The 21068-nt window shown below is 44.4% G+C and overlaps 1 protein-coding gene across 1 annotated transcript in view; it reads left to right on the top strand.

The window, feature by feature from the left end:
* CWH43 (cell wall biogenesis 43 C-terminal homolog) overlaps window positions 1-21068 on the top strand; it is a 433217-nt gene that overhangs the window by 233310 nt on the left and 178839 nt on the right. The window contains exons 8-9 of the mRNA XM_086962659.1: window positions 5906-6031; window positions 15503-15582. Coding sequence (XP_086818785.1) covers window positions 5906-6031; window positions 15503-15582 — 206 coding nt within the window. The remainder of the gene's footprint in view (window positions 1-5905; window positions 6032-15502; window positions 15583-21068) is intronic.

Genomic DNA, 21068 nt, shown 5'->3' with positions numbered 1-21068 from the left:
CAGAGTCACCCATATCCACAGATACTTAAATGAATGGCGACGGAGCAGTATGGTGGACTGCCATTCATAGCATTTTCTAGGCAGGTGGAGAGGGACCAGGAACGGCTTATCAGGGTTCAGCCAGAGGCCAGAGGCCTGTTTAAAAGATTGAAGAATTTGCAGGCATTGAAGGCCAGACCGGGCAGGGTCTGCTAGGTAAATGAAGACATTGTCCGCATAAAGAGCGCAGCCTCCGCATTGGGCCAGTCCCAGCCCTGCACACGCCCATCCGACCGTATCAGGGCCGCCAGTGGTTCAATCACCAAAGTGAAGAGCAGGGGAAAAGGGGACACCCCTGCCTCGTTCCTGCAGACAGAGAAGGACTCCGACAAGACCCCATTAACCAGGACACACGCCCTCGGGTGGGCGTACAGGACACTGACCAGACCCCGAAAGTGGGGACCAATGCCCATCGTGGTGAGGACATCCTCCAAAAAACCCAAGTCCACGGAATCAAAGGCTTTCTCGAAGTCCACAAGGAGGACCGCTAAATAGGGGGTGAGCAATTGGCGGTAGGCTACGGCCAGTTGCAAGCTCCAGAGACAGTGCCGGGTACCATGTGAGGGCATAAACCCACATTGGTCTGGGTGAACCAACACAGACAGGTGGGGCTTGAGCCGCTGGGTAAGGACCATGGGAACAGTTTCAGGTCCGTGTTGATAAGGGAAATGGGTTGGTAGTCCACACACCGTGGTGAGGGTGGCTGAGATTTGAGAAGAACCACGATGGTGGCCATGTCTGTCTCAGGAGGGAAGGGACCCTTTTCAGCTGCCTCCCGGAACAGACTTACGAGGTAAGGAACAAGGGTTTCTTGATATAGAGCATAGAATTCTTGAGGAAGGCCATCCGGGCCCGGCGTTTTGCCGGAGGAGGCCAGGGCTATAGCTTCCCCAATTTCCTCTTGAGTGATGAGGTGATCCAGTTCCACCTGGACAGTGGAATCCAGGCAAGGGAGACAATCGTTCCCAACCACTAGCAATCCAGAGAGCAAGAGTGTTGGGGTTTTAGCCATGTATAGTTGGCGGTAGTCGGAAGCGAAGGTGCGAGCCATCTCCCCTGGGGAGCGGCATACCGATCCATCCTGGGCTATTATTTCGGGGATGATGTGGTTCGCCCTGGGATAGGTGGCTAGTCTGTGGAGAACCAAGCCTTTTATTTGTCGCCCCATGCATACACTCTGGCTACGGACAAACTCCAGAGGAGCTTGGCGACCCCCCTGATCGTGGCCTTGCTTTCCTCCCATAGGGTGCCCGGTGAAGATACTGACTCATCATCAATCAGGAAATACTGCTTGAGTTCCTGTCCCACCACCCTCCGGAACTCCGGGAGGGGGACCCGTGCTAAGTAGCACCGGGGAATGGTCAGATATACCCCTAGGGAGGATGGAGACATCCTGAAACGTAAGACAATCCGTCGAAGGGACAAAGATCACGTTGAGACGCCCCTGCGTGTGATGAGCGCCTGAGGTGTGCATAAACTGTTTGGTATGTGGGTGCCAGACACGCCACTTGTCGCAGAGGCCCAGCGATTCAGACCAATCCATCAACTGTTTTGCTTGCGTGAGTCTATTACGGGATGGGGGGTCCATCGTGTCCAGGTCAGGGGAAGAAACTGCATTAAAGTCACCCGAGGAAAATGGAGCCCAAGGGCAGCCAGGTCAGGAGTTTGGTGGATTTGGCTAGGGTCGCCGTTAGCATTGATGGGGGAGAGTAGAAGTTGAGGGGGTTACCATTCAGCGTGCCGCAAAGGGCCATTGAGGTGCCCTGAGAGTCATGGATGACCTGTGTGGTCACAAAGGGAAGCGAGTATTTCAACAGGATCGCCACCCCACTGGAGCCCCGGGTGAAGCTCGAATGCCATACCCTGTCATACTCGTAATGTGCCAGAAAGGGGCAGTGATTGCCCATCAAGTGTGTCTCTTGAAGCAGGAGAACCTCTACCCCAAAGCTTTGTGCGTATCGCAGTACAGCCTTGCATTTGAAGTGGTCCTAGAGGCCGTTGACGTTCCAGGGCATTACCCCGAGGGAAGCCCCTTGCATGGTCGTATCAGTCATGGCGGTAGAGGGTCGTAGTGGCGGGGTAAAATCCTACAGGGAAGCTTGGCCATGAGAGGGGTCGACAGAAAGCTCGGCTGGGTGCCAAGGTAAGGCCCAATGTATCCCTCCAGGAAGTGAAGCAGAGCATTGTGTGAGTGCTGGTGTAACAAAATAAAAGAAAAAAACAACAACAAACCCTGCGAAAGAATAATCCCAGAAACGCGCCTTGTGTGTTTGTCACGTAATTTGGAATGTGTGCTGGTGCAATAAACAAACAGAACAACAAAAGCAAATTGGGACAAGGGTCCCCCCTCCCAAACCCTCCTCCCTCCCCCTCCCTATACTTTGTGAACAGAAGCATCTGTCGCCCTAACAATATAAAGTAAGGGACCAAATTAAAACGTCTGGGAATAGGGAAGTGTGGATGACCCCTCCTCACAATATACATGACAGTGTCCATCAGGACAGAAAGTTAGTAGTTGGCGAAGGTACAGTCCCCATTCGCCGAAGCAGCTGCGTCTGTAGTCCAAATGCAGAATCAAGCAGGGCCCGTGAGAAGCGTTGGGCTGCGCAATAGATCTGTATCTGGGTGATCCATCAGCAGCAGGCAGGATAAAGCACTCCCAGGGTCCGAACGGCCCGAGGAACCAGAACGCCGCAGCGGAGGGCGGTCCCCGGAGTGCACCCCAGAAGCCAACGAGTGAGTGGAGCCTAACGTCGAGTCCGATCATGCTTGTCTCTGACCCCGTTGCCTGCGTGATCGATTATGTTGTGGCCGAGGGGCCGGGGCAGGCCGACCGGCACCATCATCGCCAGCTGGAGGAGACAGAGAGTGAACAGGAAGCTTCAGGGTGCGCTCCTCCGTCACCCATGTCCAGGCCGCATCAGGGGAGTCAAAGAAGAGCATTTTATTTTCAAACACGACTCTCAGGCGAGCCAGTAAGAGGAGCCTGTATTGAATATTGATAGAGCACAATTTCTGCTTGACACCACCGAATGAGCGGCGTTGACCCTGTACCTCACGGGTGTAGTCCGGGAAGATCATTATCGTCCCGTCCGGTTTTCATACTTTAGGTGTTGTTGCTTACGGGCTTCGCTCAGCACGGAGTCTCTGTCTTTAAAGTTGAGGATCCACATGATGATTGGCCGGAGCGGCCGTCCTGGTGGCGGCCTGGGCGCCAGTGAGCGATGTGCTCATTCGATCGCAAACCAGGAGGAGAGGGAACTCTTGGGCATCCATGAGCACAGTCAGAGTTCCGCAAAATCTGCCGCCTGTACCTGCTCCACTCCCTCTGGAAATCCCACCAGGTGGAGTTTATTATAACAGGACCTGTTTTCAGAATCCTCAGCCCGCCGGTGAAGCTCCTGGGTGTGGGACCAGAGGCGGATGACCTGTTCCTTGCATTGCTCGACCTCGTCTTCCATGGTGGAGATACAGGATTCAGTTTCTGTGAAACCGGGCCATGGTGTTACGAAGGTCCTGCCAGATGAGGGTCATGTTGACCCGGACTTCATCTATCTTACCCTCCACGGACGTCTGAGAGGTCTGGATGGCTTGGAGAATAGTGGACAAGTCTGGTGGGGAACTTCTCTGTCCATGGTGCTCCCAACCGCCCCGGAGTCCATGGTTGTGAAGCGGTTCATCTTCATTTGGGTGGCGGGGATCTTTGGTACCCTATCTCTCCCCATGACTACCGGCCAGCAAGGCAAGAGATCCAAGTGGGGTTCAGGCATACAGGCAAGGGGGTCCAGAGAATGACGGGGGAGGAAGGGGGCCCTACCCCACGGCACCCCGCCGCACAACCGACAGCCAAACCCTCCACCCGCATGCCCCACTCGTGGAGGAATGCAAGTGCGTTGGCGCACATGGATGTGTGGAGGGTGGTACCACAGGTCAAAGACCAGTCTGGTGAAGAAGAGGGACAAGGCACGGCCCACAGGATGGGCGGAGGATGGGCTACCAGGAAATGATCGAAGAGCAAGGGGACTACCTCGGAGGGGGGAAAAGCGGCGCCTCCAGCGCCGGCCGGGACAGCGCCACCGGACCCCCGGAATTGCTGCACTACATGCACTTCAGGAGGAGATCCGAGCTGGAGAACCAGCCGAGGAGCCAGGAAGCGGAGCCGCCATCTTGGGGCGCCGCCAGGCCAAGGTCTCTGCAGGGGCCTCTCGCTGTGCCTGGGCGTCACACAGACCGTCACTGAAAGAGGCACAGGACTCAGTACAGACAGGTAAGCAGCATGGGACGGTAGGCGCTCCTCGATGGCAACAGATGCAAGAGCGGATGACGGAGGGGTCCGAAGAACTAATAAAGTGCGACCCCCATCTTGACGCTCTTGGCCAGGCCCCCTGTATTTAATGTTTTATTGTTGATTCTCTTGTTCGTTTTCCCTCCATTTGCTTTTGACAATGCTGTTGTTGTCACAGTGGGACAAGCAGCCTCTGCTGTAGATCTTGTTGTAAATACATCAATCTTTTATATATTTATATACATATATATAACCACAAAACCTTTACCAGGTGACAAGGCTGTTGCACAGTCGGAAATCGTCCTGTCCGGGCTGACCCGATGGAATAAACAGTGGTGATCTGCTTCTATCCCAGAGTGCCATCTTTTTCTTTGATGGGAAATGTTTTATGGTAATTTATAAAACACTAGTGGTAGTGCTTCAATGTGCACCACCAGCGTTCAGGATGCAAGCCAACCTAACAGCACCTAGTTGGAAATAGCAATATATATTTGCAACAGCCTTTGTCACCTGGTGAAGGTTTTGTGTTTATATATTTATATATATCCAATGTGACTTGTTTTATTGACATCCACCTGATGTAATGTATAACCCGGCAGTTGGAATAGACCTGACAACCAGGTCTCTTGTAGTGCTAGGATGTCATATGTAGGCCAGATTTTGCACCTGCAATGTTCCAAGAATATATGTTTAGCTTAGCAGCTATCAAGGCACTTGTTGTTTCAAGGATTGATCATTGGATTTTTGAGTTTTTCAATGCAGACGCTGACCAGCGCCTTTGTCTTTGGCTTCTTTTCGTTAGTGTAGCTGTATACTTTGTATCTGTGCCCGTTGGTCCTCAGGCACTCTGCAAAATTGAGTATGCAGGGGTGGAAATGCTCTGCCTATGTTATCAATGATCCAATGGTGATGGGTATCGCTGTGTTGTGGGTCTCATAATCAATATGCCCCATAATTCAAATTGCTCTTTAGCACTAAAAATGTGATTGACTATTTCCTCCGACTTCCAGGATGTTAGGGATAATCTCTGTATTCAGAGGGGCTGAAAGAATCCTCCTCTGACCCCAGGTTATTTAAATACTGGCATATAAGAAAGCCATACAATATAGTTTGTTCCTTGCAATAAAAAATATAAAATAAGAGTTTACCAAAGCCATAACACAAAACTCTATGATCCGATGGGGGCTTTCTGGGGACATATACAAGCACTGGAATACACAACTTTATATGAAAGGCCAGTTGAGTAGCACATTTCTTGATGTCAATTCATTATAAAACACAATATCAGCAGCAGTGCATGAAAATACCCGTGCTAGTGGCCATAGGTGTTCCATAAGTTAGCACCAGCGCTCACCATGTGGACCTGAGACCCTGGACAGTAGGTGGTATTAAGACTATAGCTGCATATTCCACTGTTGCGTCAGTGATATCTGTTGATCGAGACCTTCTGATTATCAATGCAGATCAGATCTGAGAAGCTTGATTGGATATTGCTGATTTTAGCTGCAAAACTGTTGGTGGCTATTTATCCTTGTATGACAAGACAGGCGACATTTCATATTTCAAAATGATGTTTTGCAGGTATCATGATGTTATTCATTGGACTGGGAACATGTTTTCATCCAAGGAAGTACCTGGACAGCGCTCTGCAGACTAAAGAAAGTCATAAATCAGCTTTCTCCAGCATTGATCATTCTACTAAACTGTGTAAGTGGCACTACAGACTGTTTAATGCATAGCGTCATCCACTAGGTACATATATTTACTGGGCATAACATTACAAAAAAAAGGTTGCATATTCACTGCACGCCATTTAGGGGTGTTACAGGTAGGTAAAGGGCAGGGACCAATGGGTCCCTTCCCTGGGGTGGGTACATCCCCTATTCTGCCACAATCCAGTGGGAGGGGGGCAGGAGCCTGTCCCTGGTTGTCTGGGTTGCCCCATCCCAAGATGGTGGGGTCTCGAGGTTGTGCTTAGGGGTGGAGTTGGCAGATGTGGGCACACCTCTCTTCCTCACTTTGTTTTTCCCGCCGGGTCACCCGCCCAAAGTGGGGGGTAGAACCAGTGGGGACCAGTTGCTGTAAGCAGCAAATGGTCTGGAGAGGCTCACAAAGGCGGCATGCCTTTGAAGCTTCTCCTTCGTGAACCCTGCCCATCCTCAGAGAGGCTTGTCACCTCGTCCCAGGATGTGCATTGTTTCAGGCCCCTGAGAGCAGCAAGCTCTCGAACCAGGGGTCCAGTAACATGTCTGGTGGTCGGAGCCTAGGCAGCTACTCAGTCAAGTCACTGGGAGTTGGTCGAGTTTCAGGGGGCATCTCTAAGATGCCCTCTCTTGTGCATTTTACATTAAATCCCACACTGGCATCAGTGTGGGTTTAATGTGCTGAGAAGTTTAATACCAAATTTCCCAGTCTTCAGTGCAGCCATTATGGTGCTGTGGAGTTTGTAATGACAAACTCCCAGTACAATATACTCTTAATGGCAGCACTACACTTACAGTGCCCAGGAATGGACCTGGGTACTGTAGGGGTACAGGGCTCATGCACCTGTACCCTCACCACTGGCATAGGGCACCCAGCTAGAGGGGTGACTGATGTAGGCCAGGGCAGTGTTTTGTGGGCATGGATCACAGGGATGTTTGCCATGTCGACTTTTCACTTTGTTCTGCACCAAGACACGCAGCCTGCAAAGGCAGTGTGTGAGTGTCAGGGTACAGGACCTCTAAGGATGGCACAATGAGTGCTACAGCCCTTAGAGACCTTCTCTGGTCACAGTGCCCTGGGTACCTGTGGTACCATTTACCAGGGATTGACATGTGGCCAGAGATGCCAATTGGGTCAGTTTTGGGGAAAAACACAGCCCCTTGGAACCTGATTGGTATCAAGTCAAAGGGCATCAGTAGTCTGGCAAAAAGTAGGGGTGGGCGTAGTTCGCGAAGTAGCGCTACGCGTGGCTACGCTAACTGCGTAGTAGCATGTTTGCACTGTGCAAGATGTCGTTTTCAATGATTGCACAGTGCGGACAAGCATCCGGCTGTGTGCAATCATTGAAAACGGCATCTTGCACAGTGCGAGCTGTACCTTTTCTGCCGCTCAAGTAGATTTTTACTCGAGCTGCAGCTTTCTCAACGCAGACTGGTAGTTTCTCATCGCGAGCGTTCGCGAGCATGCTCAACCACTCGCAATGAGAAACCTGATCTCCCTGCGTTGAGAATCTCGCTGGGATGTTTATTTTCCATGCTCGTTATCGGCAACTTGATGTTGCTGATCGTGAACAAGGAAAAAGTCTCGCAAGGATCTCATTTTGCTTGCTCACTGTCGCCAACTTGATGCGAGCAAGCAAAAAATGACTGCTACGCTACGCATGTTTGCACTGTGCTACGTGCAGTTCGCGTAGTGCGCAGTTGCGAAAACTACGTAAACTACACAAGCGTAGCGTAGTGCTTTGCCCAGGGTTAGCAAAAAGTGGTGGGGTTACTGCAACAGAAACCCACTTCCCTACACCCTGTGCCTAACAAAAATGAAGGCGTCCGTCTGTAACGAAACTGGTGCGCATGTAAGGCACTCTGATACCCGATGTCTCGGGTCTAGTTCAGGCTATATAAAACTCTGAAAAAAAGCAAACATGCATAGCCACGTGCAATTGAGGACTGATATTGTGTGATTTATCTTGATCTGTTGAGCCCTGGAGTTCTTTTACACTCTCCTCCAACTTTTGCAATCATGATCACCTGGTACCTTGGTGCCACGACTATCTGACATCCCACTGAAACATCAAGCACCAAGGGTGCTCAGTTACCCCCTCCAGATGGAGTGCAACAGGATACAAGAACGCATCACATTTATTTCTACCTACACTCGCCATAAGGATAAAGCAGAAAGGGCCTCAGAGTGAAATGGCAATGGCCCACAAGAAGGTGTCAGACAATCTTTTCGGACTGTCCTATTCTAGCCAACCTTTTGTTTGAAGGCATTTAAAAACAGTACAGACTATAAGTAAATCTACTTGAGCAATATTATGTTAAAATGTTTGGAATAGGAAGGCTCCTTGTAATTCCGGAATATCACAGGTAGTGAAGTAGTAATGAAACAGTTCCATAGTAACACTCCTACGCTTGCTTTCGCAACTTTACATAGTTGTATTCAAACAATGCATGATTGATTAGAATATTTCTTTGGCGATTTTCATTGTTAAGTATTGTTTCCTCTTGAAAGCAATCCCTTTAGCCTCAATTGTTTGTTAATCCATTCAGTTTCAAACAGACATTTATTTTACCACTTTGGCAATGTACTACAAAATTGATAGAGACACGAATGGATACAAATACGTATCATAAACATAATACGTGCAAATGCAAGGTGTCAAGCAGGGCCAGGAAGGTAGTCAAAATGTTTATGGGGTCCTTACTCATAACTGTCTGGATCTGCTTATGATTTTCCAGTTGTGGGAGCCCCTACTGTGCTGTAGCAACTAACAAGTTTTGATGATACTCACCAGCAACAAAGGAGCACCTTAGAGAGATATATGTGGACACTAGACCTTGACACCACAATAGCATAAAAATCTGTTCAGACAGCCAGTTCTAGAAAATGGTCTACACACCAGAGGCCTATAGTAGTCCTTTCAGGGGCAGAAAGAGTGATACAGGTTGAAAGGAGTGGGTGGAAATTCCACAACATTCCTCAGTCTCCTGTCATCAGTGGTTCATGTGCCAAGGTAATCACAAAACAACTCTAGGGATGGTGAACAAGAGGCAGGTTGAGAAGGAAATGTAGGCTTGCCAACCAGTAGAGCTCTTCAATGTCTCCAGCATGTTCTCAGCCGCTCAGACTGCAGTGGTATACCTTGCTCTAAAGGTTTGGTTCAGGGCCACCTTGTCTACAAGCCCTAGTAGTTCTTGTAGTAGAGTGAGTTTTATGGCATCTGTAGTCTATCCAAGCCTTGTTTCTTCCTAATGATGTATTCTTAAAAGCCAGCTCTAGTGAGTTCGACTAGGTTGACTTATGCAGGCTGTAACCCATCCCTCTCCGTCCCGCTGCTCATGTAATGCTTATTTGGGTTCAAATCGGATGGTAAAATACATTTCTTGTATTTATATCTAGGGGTAGGCGGTCAAAATGTTAAAACATGTAAAAATCCCTTCACTGAACATACATAGGCAGAGGCGTAAGCTTTAAGTGAATATCAAGTTGCAGTACAACAACTTGAAATGTATTATTAAGGAAAGGTACATTTCTTTGGTCACCTTCATACATTTTCCACGAGAGTACAAGGATCAAATGAGTCCATCGATTCCTCTGTTGCGGCATCAAAGCGTTTTAATGCTATTGTGAATTTAAAGGGTTCACATCACAACTACTTTCATGATAATGTTGTGTCCCAGTGTCATTTTTAAAAAGTTGAGCAAAGGCTTCTTGCTTGTAAAAACCCTTCTTTGGACGAAGCTGTGTATATTGTCAAACGTGCTGAGTGTTCACAAGAAGACGCTGAGCAATTAAAAAAACACTTATAATACCATGTACCTAGCTAAAGCAGATGCTATCAATCAATTCCAAATGCTTGACCAGTGGAAATAAAGGGAGAGGTTCAGCATGCTTATCAGCCAGAGCACAGTGTTATAGGTGTAGATCTTTTTCTCATATGTCCAATTTTAAGAACTTTCCTGCTACAGCTCAGGGGAGTGGGGGGTGTAATAAAGTAGAGCATTTGGTAATTTTTATAGACTTGATAAGTGTGCTATTGTCAAAGGTGTTCAAGATCAAGAGGTCTCTGATGATATAAGCACAGTAAAAAGTAATTTGAAGGAGTTGGTGCTCTCAATAGAGATTGTGGTAGTAAGGTGTGTTCAGAATAATAAAGGTTAAAGGGATCCCCATGTGTTCATATTCACCAAAGGTGTAGACATACAACTACTACTGAATTGAGATTCAAAGATCACCATTATTTCTGTTGAAAAATATAAAAAACATTGGTCCAAGACAACTTTGTTACCTCCAGATGTATTAACCACTGCATTTGAAGGTAGGAATAATGATCTGCTTGGTTATTTTCGGGCAGAAAATGGTTTTCATGACAAAAACATAAAAGGAAATATGTATGTTGCTCACAGGATAATCAGTGTGCTGGGGTGTTGGCACCAAGCTGATTTTAGCATGGTCATCAGCCCTGGGGACAAATGCTCTGTGTTGTTGGTCAATACAGAAAGTTATAATAATGGGATAGAAAGATGAAGTCATGTTTCCAAATAGAAAGTGAGAAAAATCAAGATTTTTTTCCACACCATCAAAGTAAAAGAAGGAAGTGTTCCAGTTAAACAGATACCACAGGATATACTACATAGTGTAGGAGGGGAGTTGCCCCAGATTCTCACAAAAATGCAATAATATGTTGTAACTGAACCAGTTGATGCCACTCTCTGGCTTTCCCCACTGGTCTGGCTAAAAATAAACCGGGGAATCTACATATATGCATAATTTTACCTTTTCTCAATAATGACATCTCTGTAGAGAATATTCCTCTGCCAAACATAGAACATATAATTCCAGCTGTTGATCAGTCCACATCATCAATATTTCGATCTTCGGGTTGCATATCTTCAGGTGAAACCTGACGTAGATTCCCAGCATTCTAGTGCATTTGTGAAACCTGATGGTATTTTTCAGTTTTGTCAAATGCCATTTGAACTGGCCTCATCAGCCTCTGTGTTCCACAAGGCAATGACCAGAATGTTAAAATGTGAGACTAATGTGGTTGTTTTTCAGGATGACATCTTAGTGTTTGCTGAGGCGAAGGCTGAGCATGGTTCAGCCCATGATCAAGTGGAGAAGTGTGGCTCAATGGTTAGAGCGGCAGACCCTTATGCAAAGGTCTGGCTCGGGACCAGGGTTCAATACCTGCCTCGGCGGGCCTTGGGCTCAACTTCCTCGGACCTGATAATTCTTGCCTTGGTGCCTATTCTAATCATGGGTCCCACTCTGCAACTCTGGGCAATAGCTTGCTTAATCTCAACAACGGCCCCAAAAGCGCTGGGATGCCTGGCTTCACCTGGGGGTGCCCAGGGGTGGACATTTCACAGGGAAAAAGCCAGGAAGGGTTCCTAAGCGGTATACGGACAGCGCCGGGACACTTCCGTTGGAGGTAGCTGTGCGCTTTACAAATGCTGGCATTTACATTTACATTTAAAAGTACTAGGTATATTACAAAACACAGCCATGTTCTCTCTAGTGAGGGAGTCAAAGCTAAACCTGGGACAGTGGATGGAATTGTTAAAGCTCCTCATCCCTGATCAGCTTTGCTCATTCTTAGGTCTATGCGAGTTTTACTTGAAGTTTATTACAATTGTTTGGACCATTACAGAAGGTTTCAGAAATGTATTGAAGCCAAACAATGAATTTAAATAGTCTTCATCATGTCTGGAAAATGTTGAGTTAATCAAGCAAAGCATTATATCCTTCCCTGTTCTACAACCGTACCTTGCTACGGTTAGGTTGTGAAATGCTTGTGAAAGTGGATTCCATTGCTTATCACATGGGGCTGAATTGCCCAAATGGATGGGGCTAGAGAGTCTACAATTGAGTTAGCATCAACTGGAATGAGGCATGTGGAAACTGATAGGAACTTGGGCACCTAACCGGTCACTTGCCTGTGGCCTCCGGTTTCCATTTGTTCCAGCCTGATCCAGTTGCCACCGCCGATTGACCAAGTGGTATGAAGAACAGTTGGTTCTGTAGGGTATTTCTTTATTATATCCTCACTTTCCTGTTTAATTGGGAATGTCCACCTCTATGTAAAAAATCTAAACTGATTAATCAATCTAAAAATATATATATACATACATTAAGTCATTGACATCAGAAGTCGTTAATGAATAATGAGGTATATTCATATTTATATACCATGCTGGCTCACAATAGTACACAGGACCGTTGTTTTCACATATGAAAAGAATGCACAAGAAAATATTGGGTACAAGATACACAATAGGTGCAGTGTGTCACAAATAAAAACATTGAAATCTACAAGACATTACATAACTACACAGAATATATAAGACTTCCCAGGTTCTTCTGGATACTGTGTTTCCCCATTAGCCATTACGGCCATTTGACCAAGTGACAGCGCCACTGCCGGTATTTTTCTACCTGGGTTTTCCCGCTCACTGTTCTGCCCACCAACTGAATCCCCGCCCACCCTAGGATCTACTTAATGCAGGCCGCAGCTCAACCGCACTAATAAGCACTGGAGCACCTAGCCTGCCACTTGCCTCTGCCCTCCAGTTTATGCTTGCTCCAGCCTGATCCAGTTGCTCCCGTTTGACTAAGTGACACCGATGATGCCAGGGATTTGCTGCCCAGGTTTTCCTGCTCACTGTTCTTCCCTTCCACCCCAAGACCTACTTAATGCAGACCACAGTGTGTAAATGCTGCATATGTTCCAAAGGCTTGACCGTCTGCACACCATGGCTCTCACGCCCCCGCAGAAACACTATCACCAAGCTCTATTCCCTCGACCCCGGACACTATAACAAACACTACTACCATGCCTACCCACGCTCCACAATAGGATCTTTCACCCTCACCCACTGCCACTTCACCTGCCACAGCACACACACCAGCCCACCGAACAGCCCCATCCTGAACACAGCACAGACAGCACCTGAACAAAATCACTAACTCAACTCGCATGCACCTTTCTCCACACGCACTTACCATGCAAACACACCACCAAGATTCGGGACCTCATCTCTGCCCTCACACCTGACATCCTCTTCCTCACTAAGACCTGGTGCAACCCCACTTCTGTGCCCGACATCCCCATTGCAATACCCCAAGGATACAAGATCACCCACCTAGACCAAATCAATAAGCCTGGTGGAATCCATCCAATGCACCACCACAAATGAAGGCATCACCTCAACCATGGAATACCTCAACTTCCAACTCCAAACAGACAGCAAAAACTTCATCAGGGGCTGCCTTCAGGCAACTTCATCGCCAACTTCCTCGCCCACCTTGCCAGATACTCCAACAACTACATTTTCCTCTGCGAATTCAACTTCCATTTTGATGACCACAATGACATCAACACAACCAACCTCCTCGACAGCATGAACAACATTGGACTCACCCAACTCGTCCATAACCCCACACATACCGCAGACCACACGCTAGACCTCATCTTCACCTCCAGTGACCGCATCGTACCTGGACGGACCACTCCATCATCCGCTTTAGCATTACCAGCTCATAGACCTCCACCCCTAGTTTGCCCAATGCCACCCACCGCAGCTAACTCTTCAACATAATCAAAGAATCCTCCAACCCCTTAGATGCAACAAACAACAGCACCACCCTCACAGGAACTCTGCAACAACCTTGCAAACTTCTCTCATGTCATGATCGCCAACATCTACAGAAACGTCAAACCCCAGCCCAAGGCCACCAACTACTTCCGGCAACACAACAAAACCTCTACCACCACAGACATGCAACTAACCAAATGGAACCAGCTTGCACCATAGGACACAGCCTCCATCATGAACTCGGTTCACTCAGAGGCCGACCCATGTCATCACCACATCTTCAGCCTAGGCAAAGCTAGCATCAGGCATGTACTCACCACCTTGTTCTACACCTCAATTGCCACTGCTACCTTCTCTGAGGACTGGAAGGACACAGAAGTCAACGCCCTCCTAAAGAAACCATTGGAAGACCCCAGCGAATTCAACAACTACCAACCGATCTCCCTGCTCCCGCTCCTAGCCCAAGTATTAGAAAAAGCCATCAACCAACAACTGTTCTCGCATCCAGAACGGAACCTCCTTGACTTCTCCTAATCCAGATTCCGTAGCAACCACAGCCCTGAGACAGCCCAGACAGCAGCTACCGATGACATCCGAGCCCTACTCAACTGAGGGGAGAGTTTGGCTCTGAACTTCCTAGAACTCTTGGCAGCCTTCGATATGGTCTCGCACCACAAACTCATCACAAGGCTGCACAACATAGGCTTCAAGGAGTCACTCTCAGATGGATCATCTCTTTTCTCACTGGAAGAACGTTAAAAGTCTGCCTTCAACCCTTCACTTCTGAACCCAAGGAAATCATCTGTGGAGTACCCCCAGGATCCTCTCTAAGCACCACCCACTGGAACGCTTATATGACACTTCTGGCAAGCATCATCATAACCCACGGACTCAACATCATATCCTAAGCTGATGACACAAAACTCATCCTCTCCTTCTCAAAGGACACCACCAACACCAAAATCTACAACTGCATGACAGATGTCGTCAATTGGATGAAGGACAACTGCCTGAAGCACAACATAGAAAAGACAGAGGTACTGATCTTTGGAAAGATAAGCTTCCCAAGGAATGCATCCTGGGGGCCTTTAGGACTTGTATCTACTCCAACCACCACTGACCACTCTAGGAAATAAGACATCATTCTGGACAACAAGCTATCCATGATGATTCAGGTCAACTCTGTCTCCTCCTCCTGCTTCTTCATTTTCCGCATGCCCCGTAAGATGTTGAAATGGCTAGTCCAAAGCTCAAGACTCACCATCACCCAGTCCCTCAAATCCAGCCGACTGGACTACGGCAATGCTCTCTACGCAGGGATCGTAGTTCACAGTAGCCATGGTGGGGAGTACAGGTGCATTGGGGGTGCAGTCCTTGTCCAGCATTGCCTTGTGCTCTGCTGGTGATGCAACCAAATCACACTTCATGGGGAGAACAAAATAGCGTTGTAACAGGTAAAGGTAAACATGCTTAGATAGCAGAGCTCTATGCCTAGTAAAACATGTATCCTAATATGGCAATGGAAGATTTATCTACCTCAGACTGTGATAAGGAAGAAGATAAAGTGGTAATGTTCAGCCTAGAAGGGATGAAGAAACATGGAGCTTCAATGTGTTTATTTTCATAGTTCTCTTCTGCTGATTCTTTTTTGAATTTTCACTTGTTTATGGATACTTTGGGAAGATGCAAATGATGTACATTTCTTCAGATTTCATAATTATTTATCTTGCCTTAGGTGTCTGGGTCACTATCTGTTTTATAATCCAATGAAACTAATACCGTTCTTGCTGAGTGTGCTCCTTATTTTAAAACACCTCTTTGCCTCTATCCCAAATAGATTTGCAGCAAACCATTTTCTGTGTTCTATTTATTTCAGTCTTGCTACTGTTTGTTGGTCTTGGATTGCTCGGATTGGGGCTACGAACGAAAGCCTATCAGAAAAAATTGGAAATAGAGGTAGGTTCTGTGCTTAACATATATGCAATCAAACATACACATATTTAGCAATGAGTAATGTGTCTTGATGGAGCAGGGTTTTCAATACCCTAATCTTAGGTGTAATCATTAAACAATTCCATCCACTGGTTGTTTGGATCTTTGTTCGTGGAAAAGGAGAAGTGTAAGGGAGTGATCATCTACATCAATCCAACAATGCATTAAATAGTTGATGACTTGCAAATAGTCAATAAAGAAAGTTTTGTATGAGTTAAAAGTTTTATTTTTCAATGTCTCAAGTTTTAATCAATTTTATTCAGTAAGAATTAGCCTTTTAAGCATCATCATTAGAAATGAACATTATTAAAAATTGGATTTTTCAATATAAGGTAAAATAGGAAATGAGTCAAGATAACAGTAAATATTGTAATAATGCAGCAAACGTGTTCCATAAAGGAAGTTCCCTAATCTAAATATATTGGAATAAGTTAAAATAAGGTGTCAGTTCAGATTCTCAATAAAAGGTTCTAATGAGAGAATCAATGCATACGCATAAAGCCTTTGCATAATAGGCTAGAAAATATTCTCAGCTAGAAATCAGAAGACATCAAAGAAATAGGCTAAACAATCTCCCATATAGAAAAATAGAAGCTCAAAGTTGATTTTTCAATCAGAGAGTTGTGGCAGAAATTACAGCTGTTACTCTAGGAACACACACTGATATAAACACACATCATTCCAAATAGCAATTAATGTCTTTTCACCTCCTGTTTTTTCCCATAGGATTGTAGTAAACTCCTGGGAATAGGTGAACCCCCCCATCTTCTCATACTACAATAATATTTAGACATAAGTCACTGAAAAGTTACATAATTTACATTCTACGATCCTGACTGTTCTTCTCATGAATCATCCTTCTTGTTGCCTCTTTTCCTCCTGGTGAGAATCTCACTATCAATTGTCTAATACAAAACAAATGCCTATTCACTAACTAACAGAAGGTTTCTGGCAAGTTACATCTGCATTAAAAGAGAAAAACATCTAATGGATCTTTTTTTCCTTTGAGTGAAAAACATGCCTTTGAATGTAATTGCATTGTTTTCAGTTATCATGGCATCAACAGTTAGGCTAACTTAAATCAGCACCTATTTACTACACGTGTAGGCCTATAACATTTAAGAATGATTACCTACTACAAAACATTTGTCTTTAGTATATGTCTTATTTAAACGATGGCTCTGGCACATTGTTTTTGTTTGCAAATATGATTTGTTCTTGCAGTTCCATCTAAAGGACAAAAGTTTGCGCCTTAGTTGCACATTTTAATTGTCTCTTGGCGCTTTCATATTAGCTGTATATACTGCTCAGCTCAATGAAACTCATTTAATCAGCTTCAGATGAAGTGTGTAGAGAGAACACCCTCAGAACAAATGGACACTATTGAAACTTTCTGGGCAGCCCTCCTCCACCAACAACCAAAACCACTCCCTTGTCCTCCTGTATACACGGAAAGAACAATTGTCACCAGCCGAAGCAGACAAAGGCTCAATCATTGGACTGACTTATTCTTTCGAGTAACCCGACTTTAACCACACCAAGACAAGAAAGGATTCCAGAATTTATATCTCTTATTTGTCCGAGCCGAAATATCCTTCTTTGCAATACATTTAATTGTTTAACTCCAAATACCCTCCGTTGGCGAGGCTGAAGAGACCCACAATTTACAAAGCTCTCTGTGGGCCAACAACACAGCATAAAATACCAACTTTGCGACATCTTTCGTAAGTTTTCCTTGCAGATCAAGCTTTCCAAAAATGACCAGCTCAGCACTTACCTTCAATCTGCAGACTTAAAACACTTGACAGGCAATTACTCACAGCCTCCCAAAAAGACTGTATCTTCGGGCAACGCAGGAACATATATAGGTAATTTTCGTTTGGACTGCCGCATTTGGGACATGCCACCCCTCCACCTAAGCCAAATTTAGATAGCCTCCGTGGAGTCCAATATGCCCTATGTAGTGTAAAAAAATGATTCCTCCTCAGATATGCATGTTTAACTGTTTTATAAAGCATAGACATTGATACTTGCTATTGGTCTTCCATTTCGGTCTCTGGTAGGTATCTCCCCCACAGATCTTCCGGTAAAGTGAAGGCACCATCCTCCAGCTCCAGGACCAACCAGTACCATAGTGCAATTTCCTTTTTAAGAATGACACTGGACACAAGCTTTTCCTTCATTTTATCCTCCTAACATTTCCCCTAAAGCCAAATGACAGCTTTCAATCTGGAGGTATTTAAATCTCGATAACCTCTGGCCCAGTTCCTGCTCGCACCAATTCCACGAAATTAGGTGGCCCTCTGGAAATAAATCCTTTCACCTTAAAATGCCTGCCTCCTTTAAGGGTTTTACCAGTAAATCTCTAGTCCAAGACGGAGACCCTGGTGCATCCCAGATAGAAGCCAGCTGGCTAAACAAGCAGCATTTTAGGGCCATTCTGATTTTATACCAAGTTTCTGCCATGGCCACAAACACTTTTAACCTAACTTTCTTGAAATATTTTGGATCGGCATACTTAAACATAAAACCCGACTCTGCTCCTTTTTCTATCCTCAACAGCTCCTTAAACATCTTACCTATCCCTGTGTTCGTGTGAGTACCCAATAACATCCGTCCGTTTTCTAAAAGAAATACCCATGCATGGAATAACAAATCTGGAAGAGCCAAGCCCCCCTTCACTAACCTCCTTCTAAGTTTTTTCCAGGCTAGTCAGGGGACCTTTTGACACCCAAATGAAAGAACTAATTTCACCTTGCAGTTTTAACAGCGATTCTTTCTTTTAAAATTAAAGGGATTGTTTCAAATAAAAAAGTTAGCTCTGGAAGAACCACCATCTTCACCAAATTGACTCACCCATACAAAGTAAGTGGGAGTTGCATCCAACCTCTTAGACTTGCACTGATTTCCTTTTTAACCTTATCAAAATTTGTCTTAGCGAGTTCTGCAATATTTTGGGTTATCTTCACACCTAAATATCTTATTTCTTTCTTGCATTCAATGCCCTCTGTCTCCATGTTCCATGCCATGATTTCTGTTTTCTGTCTATTAATATCATAGCCTGATATTTTGTCAAACTCATTTGTTATTTTCAAAATGCAGCTCATAGTTTGTTGTTACTTGGTTGTATAGATTACAATATCATCAGCATAGAGCCCAATTCTCTTGCTCCAATCATAAAATTTTAAAGGCAGTATACCCTCACAGCTCTTTATCTTCCTCGCCCAGTGGCTCAATATAAAGATCAAACAACAGTTAAGACAGAGGGCCTGTTAACCAATATCCTAGCCACCGGAGCATTATATATACCTTTTAACATTCTGAAAACGTTTTATCCAAGATTAAGATGTTTAAGAGGAGTCTGCAGGTATACCCAGTTAACACGATCAAATGCTTTGGCAGCATCTAGTGCAATTACTGCCAACGGAAGATCGTAAGTCGTAGCCATATCTATGGAACCAATAAAAGAAAACTTCAACTCATTCAGAGTTCTTCCTTTAATAAAACCTTTTTGAGCTTCATGCACCACATTCCCCATAATCTCATTTAACCTCCCTGCTTTAAGCTTTGTGAACAGCTTATAATCATCATTTAAAAGAGAAATAGGCCTGTATGAATCAGGATTTTTAGTGACTTTCCAGTCTTAGGGATCAAAGCTATATTTGCCTCCTTCCAAGAATCCTATATAGCAAAACCTGAAAAGAAGATGGCATTAAAGAGCTGCCTCATTAGGGTACCTTTTGGTGAGACATTTCTATACCCCAAAATACGGGCCGCTTGTTGCAAATTGCAGCCGAATTCCCGTCCCAACCTTCCCCTTTGAATGCTCTGGAAAATCTGCTTTGTACACCATTGCTGCGTAGACTAATTACCAGGCTTCTGTGGCCACAGAGATATCCTCCAACTGCCTCAGTAGAGTATCTTCAGTCTTACTCACTCAGCAGTATCTTACTCTCAATACTAGCAAAGTCTATCGTCTGCCCACCCAATACTAGCAAAGTCTATCGTCTGCCCACCAGTACCCCAACCTTCCAGCTTTGCTGAGCTCATATCTTCAGGAGTTGAACCACTGGCGGTGCCCCACTTCTAAAGGCCTAAAAGGAGTGCACATTTTCACTCCCACAATGCAATGCCTCTAAGATTCACTTTTCTGCATGGTCCCAGACTCACCAACCATACCTCAAGGCCTCACTCTACATTGATGGCCCGGAGTAATACTGTTAGATAGCACCCTTATTCAAGGACATTGGAGACTCAGAATTTCGGTGAAGGACAAGGACAATCTTGGGTAGAACTGAACCAGCGATGTGATTGGGCTCCAAGAGCCAAAGTATGAGCCGAGCCATCCAAAGGTGTAAATCTGGCAACAACAATAATTATCATGAAAAAATATGATGAAGACATTAAGAGTACCAAAAACAGTTTTTTTTCAATATTCTCAGAATCACAATAAAGTACATACATGTATATCACTGAATTGAGTTACATTTATTGAAAGTATTATTTTATTTAAAAATAAAACATTCAAGAACACCCCCATGCCCAGAACACATTGCCACAAGTTACCTACAGTTTGTCATGTTCTCTAGTGAAATTGCTTATATTGTTTTAAAAATAAAGCAAGATTATTGTAGACAAACGGTACACAGACAAAATATCGATTTTTAAATATCGATATACAAAAATATCGAAGTTTAAATATCGATGGGACAAAATATCGAAGGAAAGTAATATCGACAGTCTTAATATCGATATTAGTATGATATCAGTAATATCGAAGTTGTAAATATCGATGTAAATAATATCGAAATAAATAACTTCGATGTTACTAATATCAATTTTTAAATAAATTTAGTGTATATTATATTGTATTTATTATGTTATATTATTTATTTTTAATGTAATTTAATTAAATATTGTCTTTTACTACTGTAGCGGGTTGTGGGTTTATAGGGGAATAGGGTGGGAAGTAATTTAATTATGTTAAATTAATTAATAATTAGTAGGAATTATTAATTAATTAATTGAGAAATAATTTTTAATAATTTTTAATTAATTGATTAATTGATAAATATGTTCTGTAGCGGGTTATGGGTTTATAGGGGAATAGGGTGGGAAGTAATTTAATAATAATTAAATAATTGATATATGTTTGTACATATTTTAATTAATAATGAATTGGTAATTAATTTCTATTAATTAGTTAATTAATTAATATAATTTTGTACATATTTATAATTATTAATTAGTTGGTAATTAATTAATATTAATTATTTAATTACATTAATTATAGTAATTTTTTTATATATAATTTATTGTTATTCTTAAATAATTAATTGGGAAAAATAATATTAATTATTAAATTAATTACAGCAAATATGCTAATATATTTACTTTATTGTTATTGTTAATTAATAATTAATTGGTAATTAAATAATATTAATTAATTT

The sequence above is a fragment of the Lissotriton vulgaris genome, chromosome 3_1, assembly GCF_964263255.1.
Source record: "Lissotriton vulgaris chromosome 3_1, aLisVul1.2, whole genome shotgun sequence".
Taxonomy (NCBI): domain Eukaryota; kingdom Metazoa; phylum Chordata; class Amphibia; order Caudata; family Salamandridae; genus Lissotriton; species Lissotriton vulgaris.
Note: the sequence above shows the minus strand (reverse complement) of the source record. Positions and strands in the feature narration are given on the sequence as shown.